This window comes from Pogoniulus pusillus, chromosome 8 (assembly GCF_015220805.1).
Source record: "Pogoniulus pusillus isolate bPogPus1 chromosome 8, bPogPus1.pri, whole genome shotgun sequence".
Lineage (NCBI taxonomy): Eukaryota > Metazoa > Chordata > Aves > Piciformes > Lybiidae > Pogoniulus > Pogoniulus pusillus.
This window is the reverse complement of record NC_087271.1, coordinates 10,265,121-10,287,161: the sequence shown is the minus strand read 5'-3', so window position 1 is coordinate 10,287,161 and position 22,041 is coordinate 10,265,121. Positions and strand designations below refer to the sequence as shown.

Genomic DNA, 22,041 nt, shown 5'->3' with positions numbered 1-22,041 from the left:
TCTGTGTGTTTGATGGTGTCAGGGGAAGATAATTAAGGATATGGTCTCAATATTTCAACAATGGCAACTGTATGTTGTGACTATGCTATTTTAGGAAGTTACTGAGACAGTTGGTCATAAATAAACATGAGCAGGCTGATGCTATGAAATTGGAAGTCAATTAGTGAAATTTGCCATGCATAGTAGCAGTTGAGTTAGTCTGTATCAATCTTTCTACTGCTCACTGTGTTTTAATTTTGTGGATTAGGATTAACACGTGATAACAGTTACCAAGCACAGGTCCTTTCCTAAGGTTAGAACTCCCTGAAAACTGGTCTATAAAATGTTCATTTAGAAGAGCCACAGTGTTCAGCAGTGGCACCAAAGTACAGCAGCACTTCAGTCCAAAGCATTAGAAAAAACATTTATCTCCAATATTGAGGAGATCACAATTTACAGGACAGGAGAGGAAACATTTTTGAGGGCATGGGAGTGGAATTCTTTGGTTTCTGTCTGGCCAGTGTTGGTTGCTCGTGTGGGTACGGGGAGGGGGAGCTTGTATTTGTTTTGTTGTGGGTTTTTGTTGGAGTGCTACCTTATCTGTCCAGTTTCACTGTTCCGAGCACTGAAGGAGCTCATGTAACTCAATTGCCATCCAAAACTAGCTTGAGTCAGCTTGAAATTCATATTTTGATTGTTGAAAGTTCTACATGTGTTAAGGTAGCAAAGTTCCACAGATAGCACATTCAGTAATCACAACTAATGAAAAGTTGGCCATCTCTAATGATTAGTTTGTTGCAAAGCAGTTTCCTTCTTAGCTCAGCACTACCGAGTGTAAGATCTGTGAGCAGCTTTTTTCACCATTGCTGGGAATTTTGGCTAGTGCTTTAGTGCCCCAGCCCCCTGCAGGAGATGGTAGAGGATGACCAACTTCAGTAAAATTAAGGGAAATCGACTCAACTGTTCCAACTTCTGTTTCAGTTGGTCAGAACCTGTTTGCTTTTTGAGTACTGAGACCCAAATCATAAATCTCTCCGTCAAGTTGTGTACTGCATCTATGAATGCGATTTAATGACTCCACTGTGACTGTTCTGTGTTCACTCTTGTGACTAAGAGCACTGATATGTTGCCTTGCAATGGCATCTGTATTTGTGTATTAGTGATTCTCACATATTTTCTCTTATGGTTTGTGATTTTATTTTTTTTCCCTCAGTTTCTCAAGCAAGACCACCTCCAAACCAGAAAAAAGGTGAGTCAATTTTACTTACACAATCTTTCATTTTTCTGGTGAGTTGCTCCCACTCTGTCTTCTGCTGGAATCACAGTCAATGATATAAACAAAGCAGTGGAATGCAGAGAGCATCCTGTTTTGCTAAATATGGGTCCCACTCATATTTAGTGACTTCTGACACTGAGGTATGCTTTTTTTTGGTGAATGAGAATCTTCTATTTAGGAAATACTTATTGCAATGAATGTTTTTAAAGTAATTTTGATCTGTTAAGCAAAGGGGTTTTTTTATGTGTAGTTTCTGGAATGAATAAAGGAGGAGGGGGGAACACCACCACAACAGAAAGAACAACTCAGGCAAATGAAACTGTTATCTTTGCAGGATCTCGAACTCCAATAATCATTATTCCAGCAGCCACCACCTCTTTAATAACGATGCTTAATGCAAAGGACCTTCTGCAAGATCTGAAGTAAGTAGCTAATTAGAACATGCTGCATCATAAGGACCTGTTTTCAGGTATAAAGGCATACTAGTATGAAGATGAGTAATGAAGGAAGAGGGATTATCTGCTATTTCATGGGAAGCTACTTTTACAGGCCACATGTGAAAGAATAGTGGGGGAAAAGCAAAGACTTATTTTCAGAGTTCTAGCACAGTTGCAACTCTGGGCCAAATGGGCAGTTTGAAAAGAAAGTCTTAGAGGAACATTGCTGATATCTGTAGATGTGATGGTTTGGGTGTTCCTCCCCACACACACACTTTAGAAATCACCCAGACTAGACTCAGCTGCCTCTGGAAATATGAATGAAGCTTATATTTACAGCTAGCACAACATACAAGCAGATCTTTACAGTATATACAGTTATAGACAGAAATATACAAGGTAAAAGGTAATACAGAAACACAACAGCCCTCCCAGAAACCTGAGTCCCCAGGAGGGACTCTCAACTGCCCCTTCACCTTCCCCCTGCCCCTCTCAACCTTACCCCAGTCCCAAGCTAAAATATGGTTTCGGCCAAGAGGTTAAGAAGCAAAGTGGGGTAGCCCAAAATGGAGGGTGAGGTTAGAGAGATGCAGCTCAGCCAGCAGCCCCAGCGAGAGTGGTTATCTAATGTTTTTGTTTCTTGTTCCTATACATCTCAGCAAGACTATGAGGGAAGTAGACATCACCATTGTTTTCTTTTTACAGCCTGTAATCTAGTTCTTCTCACCAAAACATTCTAGCCTGCTTCAAACTAGCACAGTAGCATGTTGGGTTTTTTTTTTGGTGAGAGATATGCACACTTGTAACCAACCAATGAATTCTTATAATGGAAGAAGCCTTAGAGAGGATAAGCAAAGGCAGCTTGCTTGTGGTGCTCAGAAAAAAAATTCACTGTTCTCCAGGAGAAGGTGACTGGAGGGTGGCCTCTGTTTTAGAAGAATGACTGTTAGAGCTGAGCAGGTCAACTGGTTGTGTAAATAAAGAAACTTTTCTAAAGGGCACATGCAACAAAAATAAGAATGAAGTTCTGTCATGAAATACTGATGCAGATTTGTTCAGGAAATATTGAGGAGTTGCTAAAATTTATTGCCTCACACATCTGATTCTAGTATTTAATTCGTTATGTCTGAATGCAGTCAGCACTGCAAATTACTTTCTTGATCATAAGGTAAAATTCATGGATAAAAAAAAAACCCACAAGCAGCAACAGCAACAAAAAAACCCACCAAAAAACTAAATAAAAAACCCAAATGGCAAACCAACCATCTTTCTGCTCACCCAGCAGATCATGGTATTTAGGGTTGCCAGTGGGTTAGTCTTCCTCAAACAGGCAGGCATTTTCACAGATAACTACACTGTTACAGATTGTCCGCAGTGGTATGTTCAAACAAGGGAGTGCTTGCTTTTCTTCCACCTTAAGCACTTTGCTTGTCCTTTGTGACACTGCTTTTCTTCCAAAATGGACTCTCTGTTCTGTAGTTCTACAGCTCTCACTGGAATCGTCCTAGAAGTTTGCTGTGAGGTTCCATGTACCATCTGAGGCCTTGAGCACAACCCTATGAGGAGAGGCTGAGGGAGCTGGGATTGGTTAGCCTGGAGAAGAGGAGGCTCAGGGGAGACCTTATTGCTGTCTACAACTACCTGAGGGGTGGTTGTGGCCAGGAGGAGGTTGCTCTCTTCTCTCAAGTGGCCAGCACCAGAATGAGAGGACACAGCCTTAAGCTACGCCAGGGGAAATTTAGGCTTGAGGTGAGGAGAAAGTTCTTCACTGAGAGAGTCATTGGACACTGGAATGGGCTGCCCGGGGAGGTGGTGGAGTCGCTGTCCCTGGGGCTGTTCAAGGCAGGATTGGATGTGGCACTTGGTGCCATGGTCTAGCCTTGAGCTCTGTGGTAAAGGATTGGACTTGATGATCTGTGAGGTCTCTTCCAACCTCGATGATACTGTGATACTGTGATAAAACTTGCCCCAAGAGGAGGCTGATTGTTGGAGTGCATGCAACATGATCCAGAAAAAATGAAATTAATTTGAAGGGTTCAAAGGAGGACACTGATGTAATAAACAACTATGAATGACAAAGTGAAGTAGTAAGGTATGTTAATGAATCAGAAGTGCAACAGCAGAATTCAGAAGAGCAAAATATTAATTTAGCCATGACAGTTCTAGCACTCTTCTAGAAAATAGACCACCTGGCCTGTATTTTTTGCATTTAAATTTATTGAAGTAGTTTTATTTAGGAATGGCTGCAGGGTTTGTTTTTACTGTTCAGGTATGCAGAGTGTAGAACTAGCCTTGAAGCCTTGATGTGGAGAGTGATTGATAGATACGTGGTGGTTTCTCAAGGAAAGAAGACTTACCTAATTTCTGCCTCTTAAGTCGCTGCCTTCTTTAACTTATTCCCCACCTTCAGCTTGATTTGGCAGAAGAGTAGAAATTTGGAAGATAAAAGTGTTGGCATAAATATTGCTCAGATAGAAAAATATACCCCCAAACTAATGCTCTCCCTTACCTTGACTGAGGAAGATGCAGGTCAGTTTCTTATATTTCTATAAGCCTGCTTGTATTAGCCATCAGGGGAGGTCAATGACAGAGCACAAGGAGTTGGGTTTGTTAGGGCTGGAAGAGTAAGAACCATTGCAGGGAAGACTACTGAGAAATATAGGAGAACCCTGGGAGAAAGAGGTCTCTGGGATTGTTAGGGTATGGAAACTGTGATACATGAGCTCTATACTCACCACATTCTCTTTCATGTCTGGTACCTGAGGTTCTGTGAAGTGTGTGTTAATAAAGAATGAGCATTTGAGTTCCAAAGAAGAACAACTTTTGTGACTCCCTCCATTTATAATTTTCTTAAAGTAAGGACCAAGTTAGACAAAACTTTATTTAGAGATCACTTGAAATCAAAACTTACATTCATAGCTGGAAATCCATCTTTTAGGATTACTTTTGTCTAGGATGCTGGAATTTTTGCAAGTAACTGAATGGTAGTGCCTGGTCACTTGGAATAGAGAAAAAGTAATTGTTGTGTCATTGGCAGATCTTGTAGATTGTTGTAAATTAAACAGGACAGTCTTTGTCCAGTACTCTGGTTGCTTTTAAATTCAACTCTTGATGACTGAAAGAAACTCAGTGGTTACACCAAGGTTTTTACTAACCTTTTTCATAGCTCTGCAGTATGTTTATTGTTTTTTTCCTTGTGAAATTTTGCTGACATTTTGATGGTGCTTAGCATCTTCAATTCATCACTATCATCACCAATGTTATGCTTTCTTTTGAGGTAGAGGAATGGAAAACAGGAAATCTTTGACAAGGAGAAGGGAAGATAAAATGATAAACCAGTTACTGGTTGTTGGGGAGGGGAAATTAATAGATGTGAGATTATACTTTCCAAAATTAATATTGTTTATTAATTTTGCTATTCAGAACTCTCAGCAACCCTGACCACTAATTTTAGTAATATTTCAGTTCTTTCACAGTTATGGAACCATTCTATGGATATAATCTACATCTAATACAACCATCAAAACATATAAACAGTAATTGAACTGGAAGAGAAGGTTCCTGCTGTCAAATTCTGCTTGCCCAGTAGATGTGCTGAAGCTCTTTCTGCTCTATGGCAGAAGGCAGCAGAGAATTACAAAGAGGCATTTAAGCATTTACTCACAGATCATTATGATTACTCACTCGTGGGGGCTAGCCACAGTCCAGACAGTGCCCAAATGCTTTCAGGGGACTCTGTCTTGTTGGACGTTGAGGCTTGAATCTTCCTGGCTTCTGGGGACAGGATGCAGACAATCTCTGACCTTGTCTCCTGGCTTCTTCTGGAGGATCTGTGTATATGTCCAAGGATTCTAGGCAGGACCTTCAGGTGCAGCAGGCAGATGTGGTGCAGTCTCAGCACGATGTCACGCTGGCCACACAGGCCAATCACATGCAGACATCCAGGGTCTGCTTCTGGTAACTGGCAGCAGTGGAGTTTAGCAGGCAAGCAGTAAGGCAGTGTGCAAGAGCAGCAGGGCTGGGCACAGCAGAGAGAGCAGGCAAAGAGCAGGGAAGCAAAGCAGCAAGCAAAAGCAGGTTGTTCACCTGCATATCTCCTTTTATCAGTGTGGGCTGAGATTAATTGCCCTTTGGACACAGAATAGCCAATCAGGATGGCAGTTAGCCAAACCTTACCATGTTAGGCAAAGCCACAGGCTCTCTTTTCCCTAACTTTGGAAAAGCACAGGCCCTGCACTAGGCAGGCACAAGCTAAGTGTGTGTACCTTACACCACAGGACCCTGGGTGTAAGGCCAGACTCTCTGGCTCCAGGTTTTGTGTCTGTTTCCCGCGCTTGCCTCTCTGGTGGAGCAGAAAAGCATGCTCAGGCAAGGCAGGACATGTATAAGCCTATTTTGGGCCTATCAGGCCTACCACAACACTGGTTTAGGGTTTTTTTTCATGTTGTGTGGTGTGTGTTTTTGTTGTTTCTTTCTTTTTTCAAATATCTGATTTGTCCATCGCTGCAGCACAGATTTTGTTAGGGGGACATATCTGTGCATGATTGTCACATAGATACAGTTCACGTGCTGTAGAATATGCAAATATTCTTGCTAACTGTTTTGAAAGGTTGTTTTTCAAATGAGCTGAGTACAAGATAGAAATGAACATATTCTAAAAAATGAAGGAGATAAAATTTCATTTCAAATCAGACCTGCAGTACTTATATCTTGTGGAATTGCTTAGGAAATATTTCATGTAATAGGCCTTAATAACCATCAGAATGCAACACTGGATATCATCATTATTATGTGGAATCTGCCTTTCCAGACTAAGCATTTGAGAATCTCTGAAGTTAGGCTTTTCAGAGGCAGTGCTTCTACTTTACATGGAAGAAAAGCAAGGCAGGAGTTAGGTCAGGCAGATGTGATTGGATGATGATTCTGTATTTTTATGATGATGCTTTTACTCATGGTGTTTCACCATATGTGGCCAGGCAGGTTTGTCCAGCCTTAGAATCATAGAATCAACCAGGTTGGAAGAGACCTCCAAGATCATCCAGTCCAACCTAGCACCCAGCCCTAACCAATCAACTAGACCATGGCACTAAGTGCCTCATCCAGTCTTTTCTTGAAGACCCCCAGGGACTGTGCCTCCACCGCCTCCCTGGGCAGCCCATTCCAATGGGAAATCACTCTCTCTGTGAAGAACTTCTTCCTAATATCCAGCCTATACCTACCCTGGCACAACTTGAGACTGTGTCCCCTTGTTCTATTGCTGGTTACCTGGGAGAAGAGGCCACCCCCCACCTGGCTACAATGCCCCTTCAGGTAGTTGTAGACAGTAATAAGATCACCCCTGAGCCTCCTCTTCTCCAGGCTAAACAGGCCCAGCTCCCTCAACCTCTCCTCATAGGGTTTGTGCTCCAGGCCCCTCACCAGCTTTGTTGCCCTTCTCTGGACATGTTCCAGTACCTCAACATCCTTCCTGAATTGAGGGGCCCAGAACTGGACACAGGACTCAAGGTGTGGCCTGACCAGTGCTGAGTACAGGGGAAGAATAACCTCCCTTGTCCTACTGGCCACACTGCTCCTGATGCAGGCCAGGATGCCATTGGCTCTCTTGGCCACCTGGGCACACTGCTGGCTCATCTTGAGCTTACTATCTATCAGTACCCCCAGGTCCCTTTCCTCCTGGCTGCTCTCCAGCCACTCAGTCCCCAGCCTATAGTGCTGCTTGGGGAACCCTGCACTTGGCCTTGATACTGAGCATACTGTTTGAAAGATTAGGGATGTTGCATTAAAAAAAACAACTTTTTGTTCTCTTGCAAAAAACAGATGTACAAAGCTTTTGATACTGTAAGCTAACAAAAGTATTGAGACGGTTGTAAAAAATAAGTCTTCAATTCTAAACATGTTAGGATGATCTCTGTTACTGTCCAGTGTTAGAGTTGCCTTATTCTTCTCTCATGCATTTTTCAGTATGCCTGAGTTGAGGGCCAGAAAGTGGTGACCTGACCTCAACGAGTGGTTCAAAGTTAACAGTAGCAATTGATATGAATTTAGAGCCAAGGTATAAGCAGCTCTGGCAGTTCAGTTCAGGATCTTATCAGTTACCTCCCATAATTTGCTCTTGTTCAAGCACTTGCCTGCTACCTTAAAAGGACCTTCTGTTGTTTCAGAGTGAGAATGCGCACCCTTTTTTGTGTGGATTATGATTTTGCCAGTTAACAAGAGATCAGATTGTCTAGTAAGGGTGTAAAAATGGATTCTGAGTAGACATGGATATTATTTTTTCTTACTAGGGAAGGGTAGTCTGAAGAAACAACACAGTCAGGATTCAAAGTACATCTCTCCTGTGTTGGATGATGAGAAAGGTGTTAAGTAGAAATGTGTAGTTAAAGAAACAACACAGTCAGGATTCAAAATACATCTCTCCTGTGTTGGATGATGAGAAAGGTGTCAAGTAGAAATGTGTAGTTAGCCCACTAAATACAGTATTGTGCCAGATAATTCCCAAGGGAAGATGGGTTTTTGATGTTTAATACTTTTATTTCGTAAGCTTGTCCTTTATGTCTAAGTAGTGATGGAGTAAGCCATGATTATATTTGTAATCATGCAGTAATTCCTATTGATTAGCCATTCTTGAGCACGTGGCTGTTGTTACACTTACTGAATGGATGCTTCCTGGAAATGCAAATACATATTTCATAAACTTTCTATAAGCTGCCATTTTTTCCTGTACATAACTGCAAGCATTGCCTTCAATGCATTTTTTTCTCACAGCCATCTTCTCTGCTTTGGACCTGCTCTTGGTGTTAGTTTATTTTTTTCTCTCAGAAAATTTGGATACCAAGATATTTTATGTTCTGTCTTGGAGAAGTAGGGTTGTTAAGCCTGGAGAAGGCTTTAGGGAGACCTAATAATGACCTTGCAGTACATGAAGGGGGTCTACAAGAAGGCTGGAGAGGGACTGTTTACAAAGGCCTGCAGCGATAGGATGAGGGGCAGTGGTTTGAAAGGCCACAACAACCCCATGCAGAGATACAGGCTGGGGTCGGAGTGGCTGGAGAGCAGCCAGACAGAGAGGGATCTGGGGGTGCTGATTGATACCCGCCTGAACATGAGCCAGCAGTGTGCCCAGGTGGCCAAGAGAGCCAGTGGCATCCTGGCCTGCATCAGGAATGGTGTGGTCAGCAGGAGCAGGGAGGTCATTCTGCCCCTGTACTCTGCACTGGTTAGACCACACCTTGAGTCCTGTGTTCAGTTCTGGGCCCCCCAGTTTAGGAGGGACATTGAGATGCTTGAGCGTGTCCAGAGAAGGGCGACGAGGCTGGTGAGAGGCCTTGAGCACAGCCCTACGAGGAGAGGCTGAGGGAGCTGGGATTGTTTAGCCTGGAGAAGAGGAGGCTCAGGGGTGACCTTATTGCTGTCTACAACTACCTGAGGGGTGGTTGTGGCCAGGAGGAGGTTGCTCTCTTCTCTCAGGTGGCCAGCACCAGAACGAGAGGACACAGCCTCAAGCTACACCAGGGGAGATTTAGGCTGGAGGTGAGGAGAAAGTTCTTCACTGAGAGAGTCATTGGACACTGGAATGGGCTGCCCGGGGAGGTGGTGGAGTCGCGGTCCCTGGGGCTGTTCAAGGCAGGACTGGACGTGGCACTTGGTGCCATGGTCTAGCCTTGAGCTCTGTGGTAAAGGGTTGGACTTGATGATCTGTGAGGTCTCTTCCAACCCTGATAATACTGTGATACTGTGAAATTAGAGTAGATTTAGGTTGAATGTTAGGAACAAGTTCTTTACCATGAGGGTGAATGAACACTCGAACAAGATGCCCAGGGAGGTAGTGGAGGCCCTCTTCTTGGAGATGTTCAAGATTGGTTTCAACAAGGTTATGAGCAATCTGATCTAGTGGACAGTGTCCCTGCTCACTGCAGGGCAGTTGGACTAGATGACCTCTGGAGGTCCCTTCCAACCCAATCTATTCTCTGATTCAAAAACATTCAGGTTTTTACAGTAAATAAAATTGAAGCTGTTTGTCTGTAAGTTAAAGCCTGGATGAGGCACTTAGTGCCATGGTCTAGTTGACTGGCTAGGGCTGGGTGCTAGGTTGGACTGGATGATCTTGGAGGTCTCTTCCAACCTGGTTGATTCTATGATTCTATACGTAGCTGAGGCACAAGGTCAGAATTGATAGTGCCTAAATGGCTATAACAGTTTCTGGCTGAAATGAAGAGAAATTGACAATAAACTAGGATTGAGATGAGTTCTTAAGCACAGAAAGATTTAATGCTAGAATAGAGAAGGCTTTTTCATCCAAATGCAGAGAGTTTCTAGTACAGCAATGAAATTGTTAGACAGTAGAACAGCAGAATTGCTTCTTGACTGGTTTGGCCTGGGTGGCTGGGCTTCCTGTTTCCATTTGAAATGTTTGTCTCCTCACATTTACAAATGGAAAATGTGACCTTTTGCATTGCTGTTGATAGGAATATTTGATTATCAGTGTTAGGTATGTGTGGCTGCTTTTTATTTCCATATTCTGTACGCGTTTGTTCTGATTGACTGCATGGAGCATGTGCTAGAGACAGAAAATCTTCTCAAGCTCTCAACCACCTTAGGTGAGCTTGGCTTTTCATATAGATCTTGCCACTTGGGCACTGGAATGGGCTGCCTAGGGATGTGGTGGAGTCGCCGTCCCTGGGGCACTTCAAGGCAAGATTGGACGTGGCACTTGGTGCCATGGTCTAGCCTTGAGCTCTGTGGTAAAGGGTTGGACTTGATGATCTGTGAGGTCTCTTCCAACCTTGATGATACTGTGATACTGTGAGGTGGTTCATTTCTTTTGTAATTCTCTCTTTCAAGACCCCCAACGTTTCCATTTTTCCAACTCAGATTGCTTAGTTCTGGTGGGGAAGCAGAAACTCATGCATGGGCTTCGGGGTTTTTTTGGGGGTTTTTTGTTTGTTTGTTTCGGTGGGTTTTTTTTGTTGTCGTTGTTGCTGTTGGTTTGTTTTGGGTCTGGGGTATTTTTGGGTTTTATGGGTTTTTTTGGGGGGTTGGGTTTTGGGGTTTGAGTTTTTTTGTTGGTTTTTTTGTTTGTTTGGGGTTTTCTTTTGAGGTTTTGGGGGTTTTTTGTTTGTTTTGGGTTTGTGGGTTTTTGTTTGGGTTTTTTGTTTGTTTTTTGGGGGGTTTTGGGTTATTTTTTTGTTTTGAAATTTTTTTGTTTGAGGTTTATTTTTGGGTTTTGTGGGGGTTTTGTGGGTTTTTTGTTGTTTTGGGGTTTTTGTTTGGGTTTTTTTTTTGTTTTTTAGGGGTTTGTTTTTTGTTTGGATTTTTTTTTCTTTGGATTTTTTTGTTTTTGTTTTGTTTTTGGTTTTTTTGGGGGGTGGTTTTTTGGTTGGTGGGGGTTTTTTTGTTTGTTTTGGGGTTTTTGAGGGGGATTGTTTTGTTTGGTTAGTTTGGGTTTGCGTTTGGTTTGGGGTTTTTGGTTTGTGGGGCTTTTTTTGTTTGTTTTTTGTTTGTTTTTTGGGGGGTTTTGGGTTCTTTTTTTGTTTTGAAATTTTTTGTTTGAGGTTTATTTTTGGGGTTTGTGGGGGTTTTGTGGTGTTTTTTTTTTTGTTTTGGGTTTTTTGTTTGGGGTTTTTTTGTTTTTTTAGGGTTTTGGTTTTTGTTTGGGGTTTTTTTTTGTTTTTCCTTTGGATTTTTTTGTTTTTGTTTTGTTTTTTGTTTTTTGGGGGGGTGGTTTTTTGGTTGGTGGGTTTTTTTGTTTGTTTGTTTTGGGGTTTTGGGGGGGGATTGTTTTTTGTTAGTTTGGGTTTGCTTTTTGTTTGGGGTTTTTGGTTTGTGGGGTTTTTTTCTTTGTTTTTTGTTTGTTTTTTGGGGGGGTGGGTTCTTTTTTTGTTTTGAAATTTTTTTGTTTGAGGTTTATTTTTGGGTTTTGTGGGGGTTTTGTGGGTTTTTTTGTTGTTTGGGGTTTTTTTGTTTGGGTTTTTTGTTGTTTTTTTAGGATTTTGTTTTTTGTTTGGGGTTTTTTGGTTTTTCCTTTGGACTTTTTTGGGTTTGTTTTGGTTTCTTGGGGGGGTGGTTTTTTGGTTGGTGGTTTATTGGTTGTTTTGGGGTTTTTTTTTTGTTGTTGTTTTGGGGTTTTTGGGGGGGGATTGTTTTGGTTGGTTGGTTTGGGTTTGCTTTTGGTTTGGGGTTTTTGGTTTTTGGGGTTTTTTTGAAGTTGCAGGCCATTGCTCATTTTAAGTTCTAAAGTACAGCTCCCTATCAGTTAATACTGGACAAAGAAGAGCCCGCAGCATGTTGGCAGGAAAGGCCGTTAGGTATGCACACAATCCAAATTGCATCTCACTTTTGAGGTCTAAAATTGGAAATATTTAATTATGAAATCACACTTTGTAACTGTTTCCAAAACAGACCTGAGCTGAACACTTCTTTGTATGTGTCAGTCAGTTGTGGTAGACAGAATTACGTGGTAGGCGTAAATCTTAACTGTTTCCTAATGTTGTCAGTTACTATTGAAATGTCTCAATTGCCTAAGTGTGCTTTTCTCCAGTGTATCCTATGTAGCTGTTTGTCTATATTGTCTTTAGATTGCCACTGCCACCCCTACCAAAGAGATAAACAATTTACACTGTAGCTTCTCATTTAGCATCTGTAATGCTCTTACTGTATTTGCGGTACTCATCAATTTTAAGGCACAGTTCAGAGTCATTTGCAGTTTGTTTGGGGTTTTTTCCTTAGTTTTCCAGTGCACTTGTGTGCCTTTGGGCACATACTTGAGAAATGAGTTGTGGATTCATCTGGTTAGTTATGTTAGGAAAGTAAAATAGTTTTGCTTGAAGGTTTATTGACAGTGCATCCATTTGCTGCCTTAAAACATGTTTGTTTGGGGTTCCCTCCTCCCCAAATGGTATTTTCTTACTGTTAGCAAAATATAGCATTCTGAAGTTGAGTGAATAATGAACTTTTCCTCATCTCATTTTTCATTCCTTTTTTTTCCCCTACAATAGAAAGTTCACTCTGCCTGTTTAAAGCACATTGAAACTGGCTTTTGGTATTCAACTAGAAACAGATTAAAGAGAACAAATAGATACAGTGCAAGCAACTTACCCAGAAAAATGTAGTACCTGTACAAACCCCACTATCTCTGCTGTCATGAAGAGAAATCTTACTGAGTATGTAAATGGTGGAGTCACCATTCCTGGAGCTCTTTAAGAAAAGGCTGGATGTGGCACTTGACAGCCTGGCTTAGCTGATGTTGTGGTGTTAGGTCATAGGCTGGATTTGATGATCTCAGAGGTCTTTTCCACCCTCAGTGATTCTGTGTGAAGAGAAAACCTACCAATTATGCAGCATTTTAAAATGTAGCACCAGCACTGGTGATAACTTCTGCAGTTAGGTGAAACATAGTGTTTCTTATTACCAGAACATTTGGAAATGAAATGTCAGCAGCAGACAGCATTAGCAGAGCAGCTGGCTAGTTCTGAGTGTTAGGAGAACAAGGATGTGAACTCTGCTTTTCTGCAGGCTAGCCTGGTAGGTGATACTGGTCATGTCAGTTTCCCTTTCTGTGACATAATTTTACATCTATTAAATGCAAATTATTTTGTTGTCTCTACTTCTGACACAGTGTGCTGAGATTGATCAGTGCACAGACTTAACACTGCTCACATTTATGATGCCAATTTTGAGAACTGTTCTGTGTATTTTGTTTTATTATCACCATAAAGAAGAGACTCCTGAGATGGAATTGGATGTTTTTTAAGATGAGGGGCTGAAAGGCAAAAGGTTATAATTCATTTGAGGAGGTCACATCTTAAGCATTTACTTGTGTCATATAAAGGTAACATGAACAGCACATCACTCTTATTTCTGAGCACTTAAGGAAACTAAAAAGAAAACAAACAAAAAACCAACCTTTTTGTCCAAAAATGTCAGCTTTGTTTAGAAAATACAACTGACTGTGAGAGCAAGAGCTCTAAAACATGCTCCAGGAAGCAGTTGTTTGTGCTCATGCTTCCCTATGCTACCCTTGATCACTAAAAGGAAGGAGTTTTAGCCCTTTAGCAGGTTGTGATCTCGCTTATGAAATAATGCATTTCTTTTTTTGTACTGATGGCAGCTTGGCAGAGTAAAATGAGATGGCTTCAGTGCCAATAATGAGAGGTTCTTATAAAGTTGTTACTGTTCCTGCTGATTACATCAAATGCATTGCTGCTGTCTACTGAATGTTTCTTTATTCCCCAAGGTTTGTGCCATCAGATGAAAAGAAGAAACAAGGCTGTCAACGGGAGAATGAAACTCTAATACAGAGAAGGAAGGACCAGATACAGCCTGGGGGAACTACAGTCAGCGTTACTGTACCTTATCGAGTAGTAGACCAACCTCTAAAACTTATGCCACAGGACTGGTAAAATAGATATCCTCTTGAAATAATTTCTTACCCAGGAGAATGGAGGATTTGGAGGGAACCATGAAATTCACTATGCTACTAAATTCACTATGTGAAGATAGCAAATATAAGTATGAATTTGTGAACTGTTTAAGAATATCCAAGCAAAAACAATATGAAACTGAAATTGTTTTTAAAGTCTTAAGAAATGGCAACACTCTACATGAGTATGAGCAGCACAACTAACTTTATATAGGTGTGCCTGAAATGTTCCAGGTGTCAAACAGGAATGTTCCTTTTAGTTTTCTGGTTCCTGGTTCTGTAGCATGCAAATCACTGAAACATCTCAAAGAAAAATCCTCCTTTCTTGTCTGCTTTCTGAACAAGAGTCTATTGAGAAGGTACTTTTGTAGACCTTCAGCATCTGACATTCCAGGTCTTTTTTATAGAGTAAGAAAGAAAACACATCAGGTAGTGAAGACTGAACTGGGATTTCAGTACTGAAGCAGATTTGTTGAATTGGAATCAGTGATGGAAGCTTACTTGTGAAAGGAGAGCCTCAGTTAAGGAAAGGGATTCATTGCTTTTGCTTTTAAGGAAAAGATGGAAACATTGTCTGTAGTCCGTTCTTTATGCTATGAAAATGTATTTGTCTTGGAGCAGGACTATTCTGGAGAAAGTCTTTTTGTTTATTTGAAGCAAAGAACAGTTTTAACTTCATCCTCACAAATGTGAAGATGTTAGATAAGCATGATGACGATTTTGGTGGTTTTGTAACTTCCAGAGTAGATTTTAATGGAGAAAAACACTTTGAAAAGGACTTGTTCCTAAATTACTTGTTCTCTGTATCGAGAACTTGAACTAATCAGAAATCTGTGGTTTTGAATTTCTAGATATCAACTACCATTTAAAATACTTAATGATGAAACCTTCAAGAGCCATCCGAAATGGTTCCTAAAATGCTTCTGTTTTTTACCTTCTTTTATCCAAGCGAGAATCAGATATTGGTATCTAGAAGTTAAGATGTTTCACTGCTAGGGGTTAGGATTTTTTTCTGTTAGTGAATACAAAACCTGCAGTATCATTTTCAGTAGCAAAACTTGAAGCTGTTATTTTAAAAACAAAACCAATCTACCTTGATTATTCTTTTCCATTTGGGATTTGATAGGCTTTACAATGAATTACGTTTGAGGATTAGGTTAGAGGTGTAATTATTTGTGTAGTGGGTAGGAACCCTGGTTGGATGATAGAAATGTTCAGGAAAAAGATAGACCATGCACCATACATGGGAGATCATCAGTTCTCAAAGGTTGTTTTTCAAATTATATTAATGTAAAAACTTCATCTTAATCCCAAATTAATTTTCTAGAGCACAGGTAGTGGTTGCATACTCTTAAAATAAATGACGTGCTTTCTCCTAATGTCCAGAACATGCTAACAGCACTCAGAGTAAAAACTTCTAAATTGATGCATATCAGTTGACATTGTTGTGTTGTCTCTAAAATTTTGGACACTTTCTAAAAGCAAAGTAACAATGACCAGAAATAAGCTCTGTTTGACTTCCTGTGAATGTAACGTGAGAAACCAAGCTGCTTTCTGCAAAGGAATGGAACTAAAAGTCTGGAAATATCACACAGGTTGTTTGGAGGGGATATTTGTTTAACAGGAAAAAAAAAACCAGTTGTGCTCGACTCATGACTGTTAAATGTGCTGTACTTCTGTATCTTAGTCCCTTCCCTGTTGCCTGTTATGGAGGAGCTGATGTAGCCATAGTAATCCCTGTGGAACAGAGATCCATTTGACAAGATGAATGAGGCACAAGCCACATTGCTACTCTAGCAATGGAATTCCAGAAGTGCAGAGGACAGAGAATCTTAGAAGTCTTCTTAGTAGTCCTTTATTCCTGCATTGACGAATCCCCAGCGTTACAGAGTCTGAGTCCCACTTACAGACAAAGCAACTAATAGTCTTAAAAGTCGCTTGCAGAAGTAGTCCTGGAAGCCCTTGACAGAAGTAGCAGCTAACAGCAGTAGAAGTCCTGAGCAGCATCCCTACACTGAAGCCCTAGATGAAATCCCTAACCAGAGTATCTGTTGCCCAAAGTACCCTGATTTTTATATACTTTATCTTACACTCAACTAGTACAATCCAGCAACCTATATAAACTAAAGCATGCTCCCAGTGGAAGGTGCCAGCATGGCAGGAGGGCTGGCTCTGCAGTGTGTTCCAGTCAAAGGGTGCTAACATGTAAGGATGTTGTTCTTGGCACACATGGCGTGCACTTGGTCAGCTAAGCAGTCATGCGCTTCACACACACTCAGCAGCTGTTTGCAGAGCAGTGCCTGCAACACTGCTGTTACTAACATAAGAAACTCTGTGAGGTGTATTGCCTGCTTAAGAAAGCACATCATGGAGATGTTCAAGGCCACCCACATGTCCATCTCTCTGTGTTTGTAGGGATCGTGTGGTGGCAGTGTTTGTACAAGGTCCTGCTTGGCAGTTCAAAGGCTGGCCTTGGCTCTTGCCTGACGGATCACCTGTTGATATCTTTGCAAAAAGTAAGTGGGGTTTTGTTTTGCTATGTGTTAAGTGGTCTGGGGTTTGTTACTCTCTTTGAGTTTCTCTGGGTTGCTTATTGTTACTTCCAAGCACTGCCAAAGTGCTATTGGAATCAAGTGGTTGAGAAGATAAGGGGTTAGGTCTTTGCACAGGTGACAAATGCTGTCATGCCCTCGGAAGTTCTTCCTGATCTGACCTGTGGAAGCTCATGGAAATCTCACAGCAGTCATTTTAACAAGAGGTTCAGAAAGAGCTGGTGTGTAAACTCATTTTCCAAACTTGTGAAAAACTGGTGAAAATACACCTCATAGAGAGCAGGTTTACAGGCTGTCTTCAGATTTCATTACTACTTTGAACAGATGATTAATGCCCTGTGATCTCACTAAGAAAGCTTTACAAATATTACCTGGTATCTGACCAAAACTTGAAAGTGTAGTAAGATACAAAAACTTGTACATCATCAGCAAGATTTTACCACTAAACAGCTTTCTGTCAGTTGCCAGAATTATGCCCAGTATGCATTCAGACACTGCACTGTTCTTGCCCAGTTCACTCTTCTGGCAATAAGGTGCATGATAATAGCTAAAGAAACTGTCAGCTTCTGTTCTCTGTTGCTTTCGTGAAGCTGTGTAAGAAAAAAGACCTCTTTATAGTTGTTGTGGAGGCAGGGAATTAATGTGGCCGAGTCTGGAATATATAGAAAAATAGAGTTATTTTATTTTCCCAAAACCCACCCCCAAAACTATATACAGAAATTAATTGAGTTTCAATTAGCAGATTCAGTTAGATTGAGAAGATCTTCCAAGGATGCTGTAGATAAATTTGACTAGTTTGGAAGTCAGGAGTTAGAAAAGGCTAAGTTACTAAACATAGCATTCCCCACTGTTAATCAGGCTGAGCCAGAAGTTTACTGGCAGGTGAGTCAGGCTGGGTGAGAGAAAGGGCAGTCCAGATGCTTGTCCACTCAGGTGCTTATGGTGGGAAGCCTTCCAAAGCAGGGACGGTCCTGTCCCTCAGGAACTTATCCTTCGGAGTGCCAGGGGACTCTTTCTGCAGGAACTGTGCAGGTGAGGGAGAACTGTAAGGTGGGAACCCCAAGGCAGGAAGTCCCCCAATATTTATACCCTTCCTAGACAAAGAGTCGCGTTAGCACTTCCTAGGCGTGAAGACCACAGCCAATCCCCAGCCCGATTCCAGCGCAGGCACTGCATGGGCACTCCTCGTGCTGGAAGGACCCTTTGCTCCCCCCCTTCGTGCCTGCAGGGCAGGGAAACAGGGGTTTGTGCCTTTTCCTCTGCCATTCAAACCACGGAGGGAGAGGGATTTTGGGATATACTGGACTCCAGGACAATAGTGTCCAGTGGTTTCGCTGCAGATATTAAAAAAACCAATCACCCAACCAAGGCATACATGCAACAGAAAAACAACAAACAAAACAAACAAAACCCCCTAAAACCTAACTCAGTTCAGTCTGTCATCCTCCAGTCAATATGATGAGGAAACATTTCCTCAAGTTGTGTGTGTGCACATACTTGGTATGTGAAATAAAAGCTGGAAAGAGAATGCTGGCTTGGCAAGGAGCAAAAAAAGAAAGCAGGCAAACTGAAGGCTGAAGATGTCTCTGTGAACAAGAAAATAGAATGAGTTTCTTAGGGGTGGATTGAGAAGGAGCCTAAAGGTCAGCATATAAGAAAAAATACACACCACGTGAGACAGTTTAACAAGATCCTAGTGAATGGAAAAAATGACACTTCAAAATTAGTATGGAGGGAAAATGGAAATTGTGAGAAACAGAACCAAGAAAAATGCTGTTAAATACTTAGGGTCTAGCCAGTAGTTGTATGCTAGTTCCTACTTTAACATAGTATACATGTGTAGAGTGCCATAGAAATTGTGCTGTGCTTGGACTTTCTTGAAGACTTTGCTGTGCCAAAAGATGAAAGTCGTAGCCTGTGTAGTTCAATCTTGAAGGTGTACAGATTCTTACATTTTTGTATGCCCTTGCCTGGCTCTCAAGGCCTGAAGAGAAGGCCCATTGAAATGGACCTTTTTTGGATTTAGAGGTGCATTCCATCATTTCACAGTGAGAGATTGGGAAAATATTTTCTAGCTAAGAGTATTTGTAGGGCTTCTCCAAATTACTTCAGTCGCTCCTAAGCAGTGTAAATGGAGGGAGCACAGGCACCATCGGTCTGGCTGTGGATGTTCACCTTATCCTGAAGCTGTCTCTTTGCCCGTAACTGTAGTCTGCAGTTGTCTTCATATATGTGGTTTCTGGGCTCTGCAACAGTTCATTACAGTTTACGTTTCTTCATATAAGTCACTGGTTTGCAAACACTCAAAGCTTATCGTTGCCGTTTTGGAACGCAAGCATGGAGCTTGCCATAAGGAGTTCCTCAATCAAATTTGTTTTGGACCAGATCCTTTCCAACTGCTTTTATCCATTCCATCATTTTATCACATTGTCTTTTGCAATAGCAGAGTCTCCACATTATTTCCTCCTTCATTTTCTTTACACATGATCTGATCTGAGTGTTTCATGTTCGTAAAAGCAAACAAGCTCATTTTTGCGTCTGCAAGCGAACATCTGAGATAAAATTTCAGATCACTTTAATGAACAAATATTTAGTTTTGCCTACTGTTTTCAAGGTCTTGCCGCTAGAGCACATCAGTGTGTGTTAATACCGATAGCAGTGTGCCCAGGTGGCCAAGAGAGCCAGTGGCATCCTGGCCTGCATCAGGAATGGTGTGGTCAGCAGGAGCAGGGAGGTCATTCTGCCCCTGTACTCTGCACTGGTTAGACCACACCTTGAGTATTGTGTTCAATTCTGGGCCCCCCAGTTTAAAAGGGACGTTGAGATGCTTGAGCGTGTCCAGAGAAGGGTGACGAGGCTGGTGAGAGGCCTTGAGCACAAGGCCTATGAGGAGAGGCTGAGGGAGCTGGGATTGTTTAGCCTGGAGAAGAGGAGGCTCAGGGGTGACCTTATTGCTGTCTACAACTACCTGAGGGGTGGTTGTGGCCAGGAAGAGGTTGCTCTCTTCTCTCAGGTGGCCAGCGCCAGAACGAGAGGACACAGCCTCAGGCTGCACCAGGGGAGATTTAGGCTGGAGGTGAGGAGAAAGTTCTTCACTGAGAGAGTCATTGGACACTGGAATGGGCTGCCCGGGGAGGTGGTGGAGTCGCCGTCCCTGGGGCAGTTCAAGGCAAGGTTGGACGTGGCACTTGGTGCCATGGTCTAGCCTTGAGCTCTGTGGTAAAGAGTTGGACTTGATGATCTGTGAGGTCTCTTCCAACCCTGATGATACTGTGATACTGTTTGCTGTTCAGAAGTGGGTTGTTTCGTGCTCAGTGGTGTTTAAACTTAATGCAGAGGCTCTGTCCGGTATTAGGTTTTCCATAAATGCGTAACCCCAGCAGATCTTTCTTTCTTTTCTCTGGAGTTACTTTAAGGCACGAAACATTGCCTAGCAAAGATCGTGTATGTGTATTTTTACTTTTCATTCACAAAGCTTGGAAGTTCACCTGCTAGTAGTACAAGCCAGATGATCAATCACTTCTTTAGTTTAACTGCAATAAGAAAGGTAATTTCAAATACCAGTCATCTAGAAAGCTTCTAGATACCTTATTTTATAGATTGACCTATACCTGGAAAAGGAGACTAATGTTTTTTTTTGTTGGGGTTTTTTTTCAGTTGGGATATTTTTGGTTGGTTTGGTTTAGTTTAGTTTTTTTGTGGGGTAACTTTGTTTGGTTTTATTGATTTATTTTAGCCATTTGGCTAAAATTGTAGGTGAATTTTATGAAAGGAAGAAAAATGAAGAGTGTGGTACCAGAAAAGTTATGACCAGAGAATTAAAAATGATTAATTTCCACCAGTTTGGAAAGTAAAGCAGCTGCTTTACTACTTCAGTATTACCCAAAACAGCAAACACATCAAATTGGTTATCAGATAGGTATTCCATATGACTTGAAATATATTTCCATTGGTTATGTCAAGTCCATTATTTGGCTAAGGAAATCAAGAAGAATCACAAGAAGGTTTTAATAGCACTTCAGTGCTTAAGCTTCACTTAACTCACATGTGGCAATTCTTCCCTAAAGCAAAATAACTGTTAGTATTTTACTGCTTTTAGCTGAGTACTAGATCAGGGGAAATTGGCAGTTACTAATTTTTCAGAGTGCCTTGTATAGCATGGAGGGGGTTATTCTACACTGACTTCCAGAAAATAGCCAGGATTCCTTCTCAGTGGTCACAGAAATGGGTTTCTTTAAATTCTTGGACAGTTCAGGGATTTTCCAAAAGAACATCTTTGTCTCCCAAAGCAAATGTGCTTGAACTGGCAGTGAGTATCTGCTGTTTTCCTAGGATCTGTGCATCGTATCACAGAGGCTGGCCTTTCCCTTACACCTGCAATAGCATGAGAGCCACAGACCGCCTTTGTTTGCTCAGTGCCTGCTCCTAGCTAGCTCTCTCTCTGGAGAGAGAGGCTCATTAATTGTGTTCTTAGGCTGTATTCTGAAAAAGGAGGTGTGGGGTTGTTGGGTACAGTAATATTAAATGTAATGATTCTATAGAAATGCCTGAATTTGGTACACTGAAGCACAAGCCATGGGCTTGAAAGCAGGCCACTGAGCTGGGTGAAAGTGTAGGATCAAAGTGCCTCTGAAAGGAATGTGGTCTGTGTAAAACAAGAGGCCTCAAGTCTGATGTAACTGCTTTATGGCCGTCACAACTTAGTACAACTTGGTGCCTGTTTTCTTACCTAGATGCCATTAACTGTCTCCTTAGGATTAAGTTGACATCTCCTCTGAAGGACTAGATAATGCAGCTTTGTTAAGAAAAGTTATTGTCTCTTGTTAGAAGATAAGAAATACATAACTAATGTATCCTAGCAATTAGTGTGTAATCCTAACGTTATCCTAATGCAAATGTATGTAACCAATTAGAGTCTAACATGATTTGTAACCCTGTTATGTAGCCTTCTGATAGAAAGTATATGAGCCCATGCTTGGGGTGCAGTAAACTGGAACTTGCTTGCATCAAGCTTTCTCCCTGTCTCTTACCCTAATACCCATGGTAATCGCCTGTGGCATGGGGTGGGAATTCTCTTTGGCCGGTGATTAGAATCCATAAAGCCATGGTTGTGCACTAAACGTTTTCCTGTTTCTGTAGTTAAAGCTTTCCATCTCAAATACGATGAAGTGCGTCTGGACCCAAATGTACAGAAGTGGGATGTAACAGTGTTAGAACTGAGCTACCACAAACGACACTTGGACAGGCCAGTATTCCTGCGCTTCTGGGAAACTCTGGACAGGTAGGATCCTGCCCGCAGGCCCTCACGCTCTTGTTTCTGTGGTGTTTGGTGGGAGTGAAAAGTTAGGGCAACAAGGGAACTGGGTACAACTCAGGTAT

The 22,041-nt window shown here is 41.7% G+C and overlaps 1 protein-coding gene across 1 annotated transcript in view; it reads left to right on the top strand.

Moving 5' to 3' along the window:
- The window catches only part of CDC73 (cell division cycle 73), a 140,306-nt gene that overhangs the window by 112,583 nt on the left and 5,682 nt on the right, over positions 1 to 22,041 (top strand). The window contains exons 12-16 of the mRNA XM_064147163.1: positions 1,193 to 1,228; positions 1,590 to 1,677; positions 13,925 to 14,086; positions 16,526 to 16,626; positions 21,802 to 21,943. Of these exons, the coding sequence (XP_064003233.1) occupies positions 1,193 to 1,228; positions 1,590 to 1,677; positions 13,925 to 14,086; positions 16,526 to 16,626; positions 21,802 to 21,943 (529 nt within the window). The remainder of the gene's footprint in view (positions 1 to 1,192; positions 1,229 to 1,589; positions 1,678 to 13,924; positions 14,087 to 16,525; positions 16,627 to 21,801; positions 21,944 to 22,041) is intronic.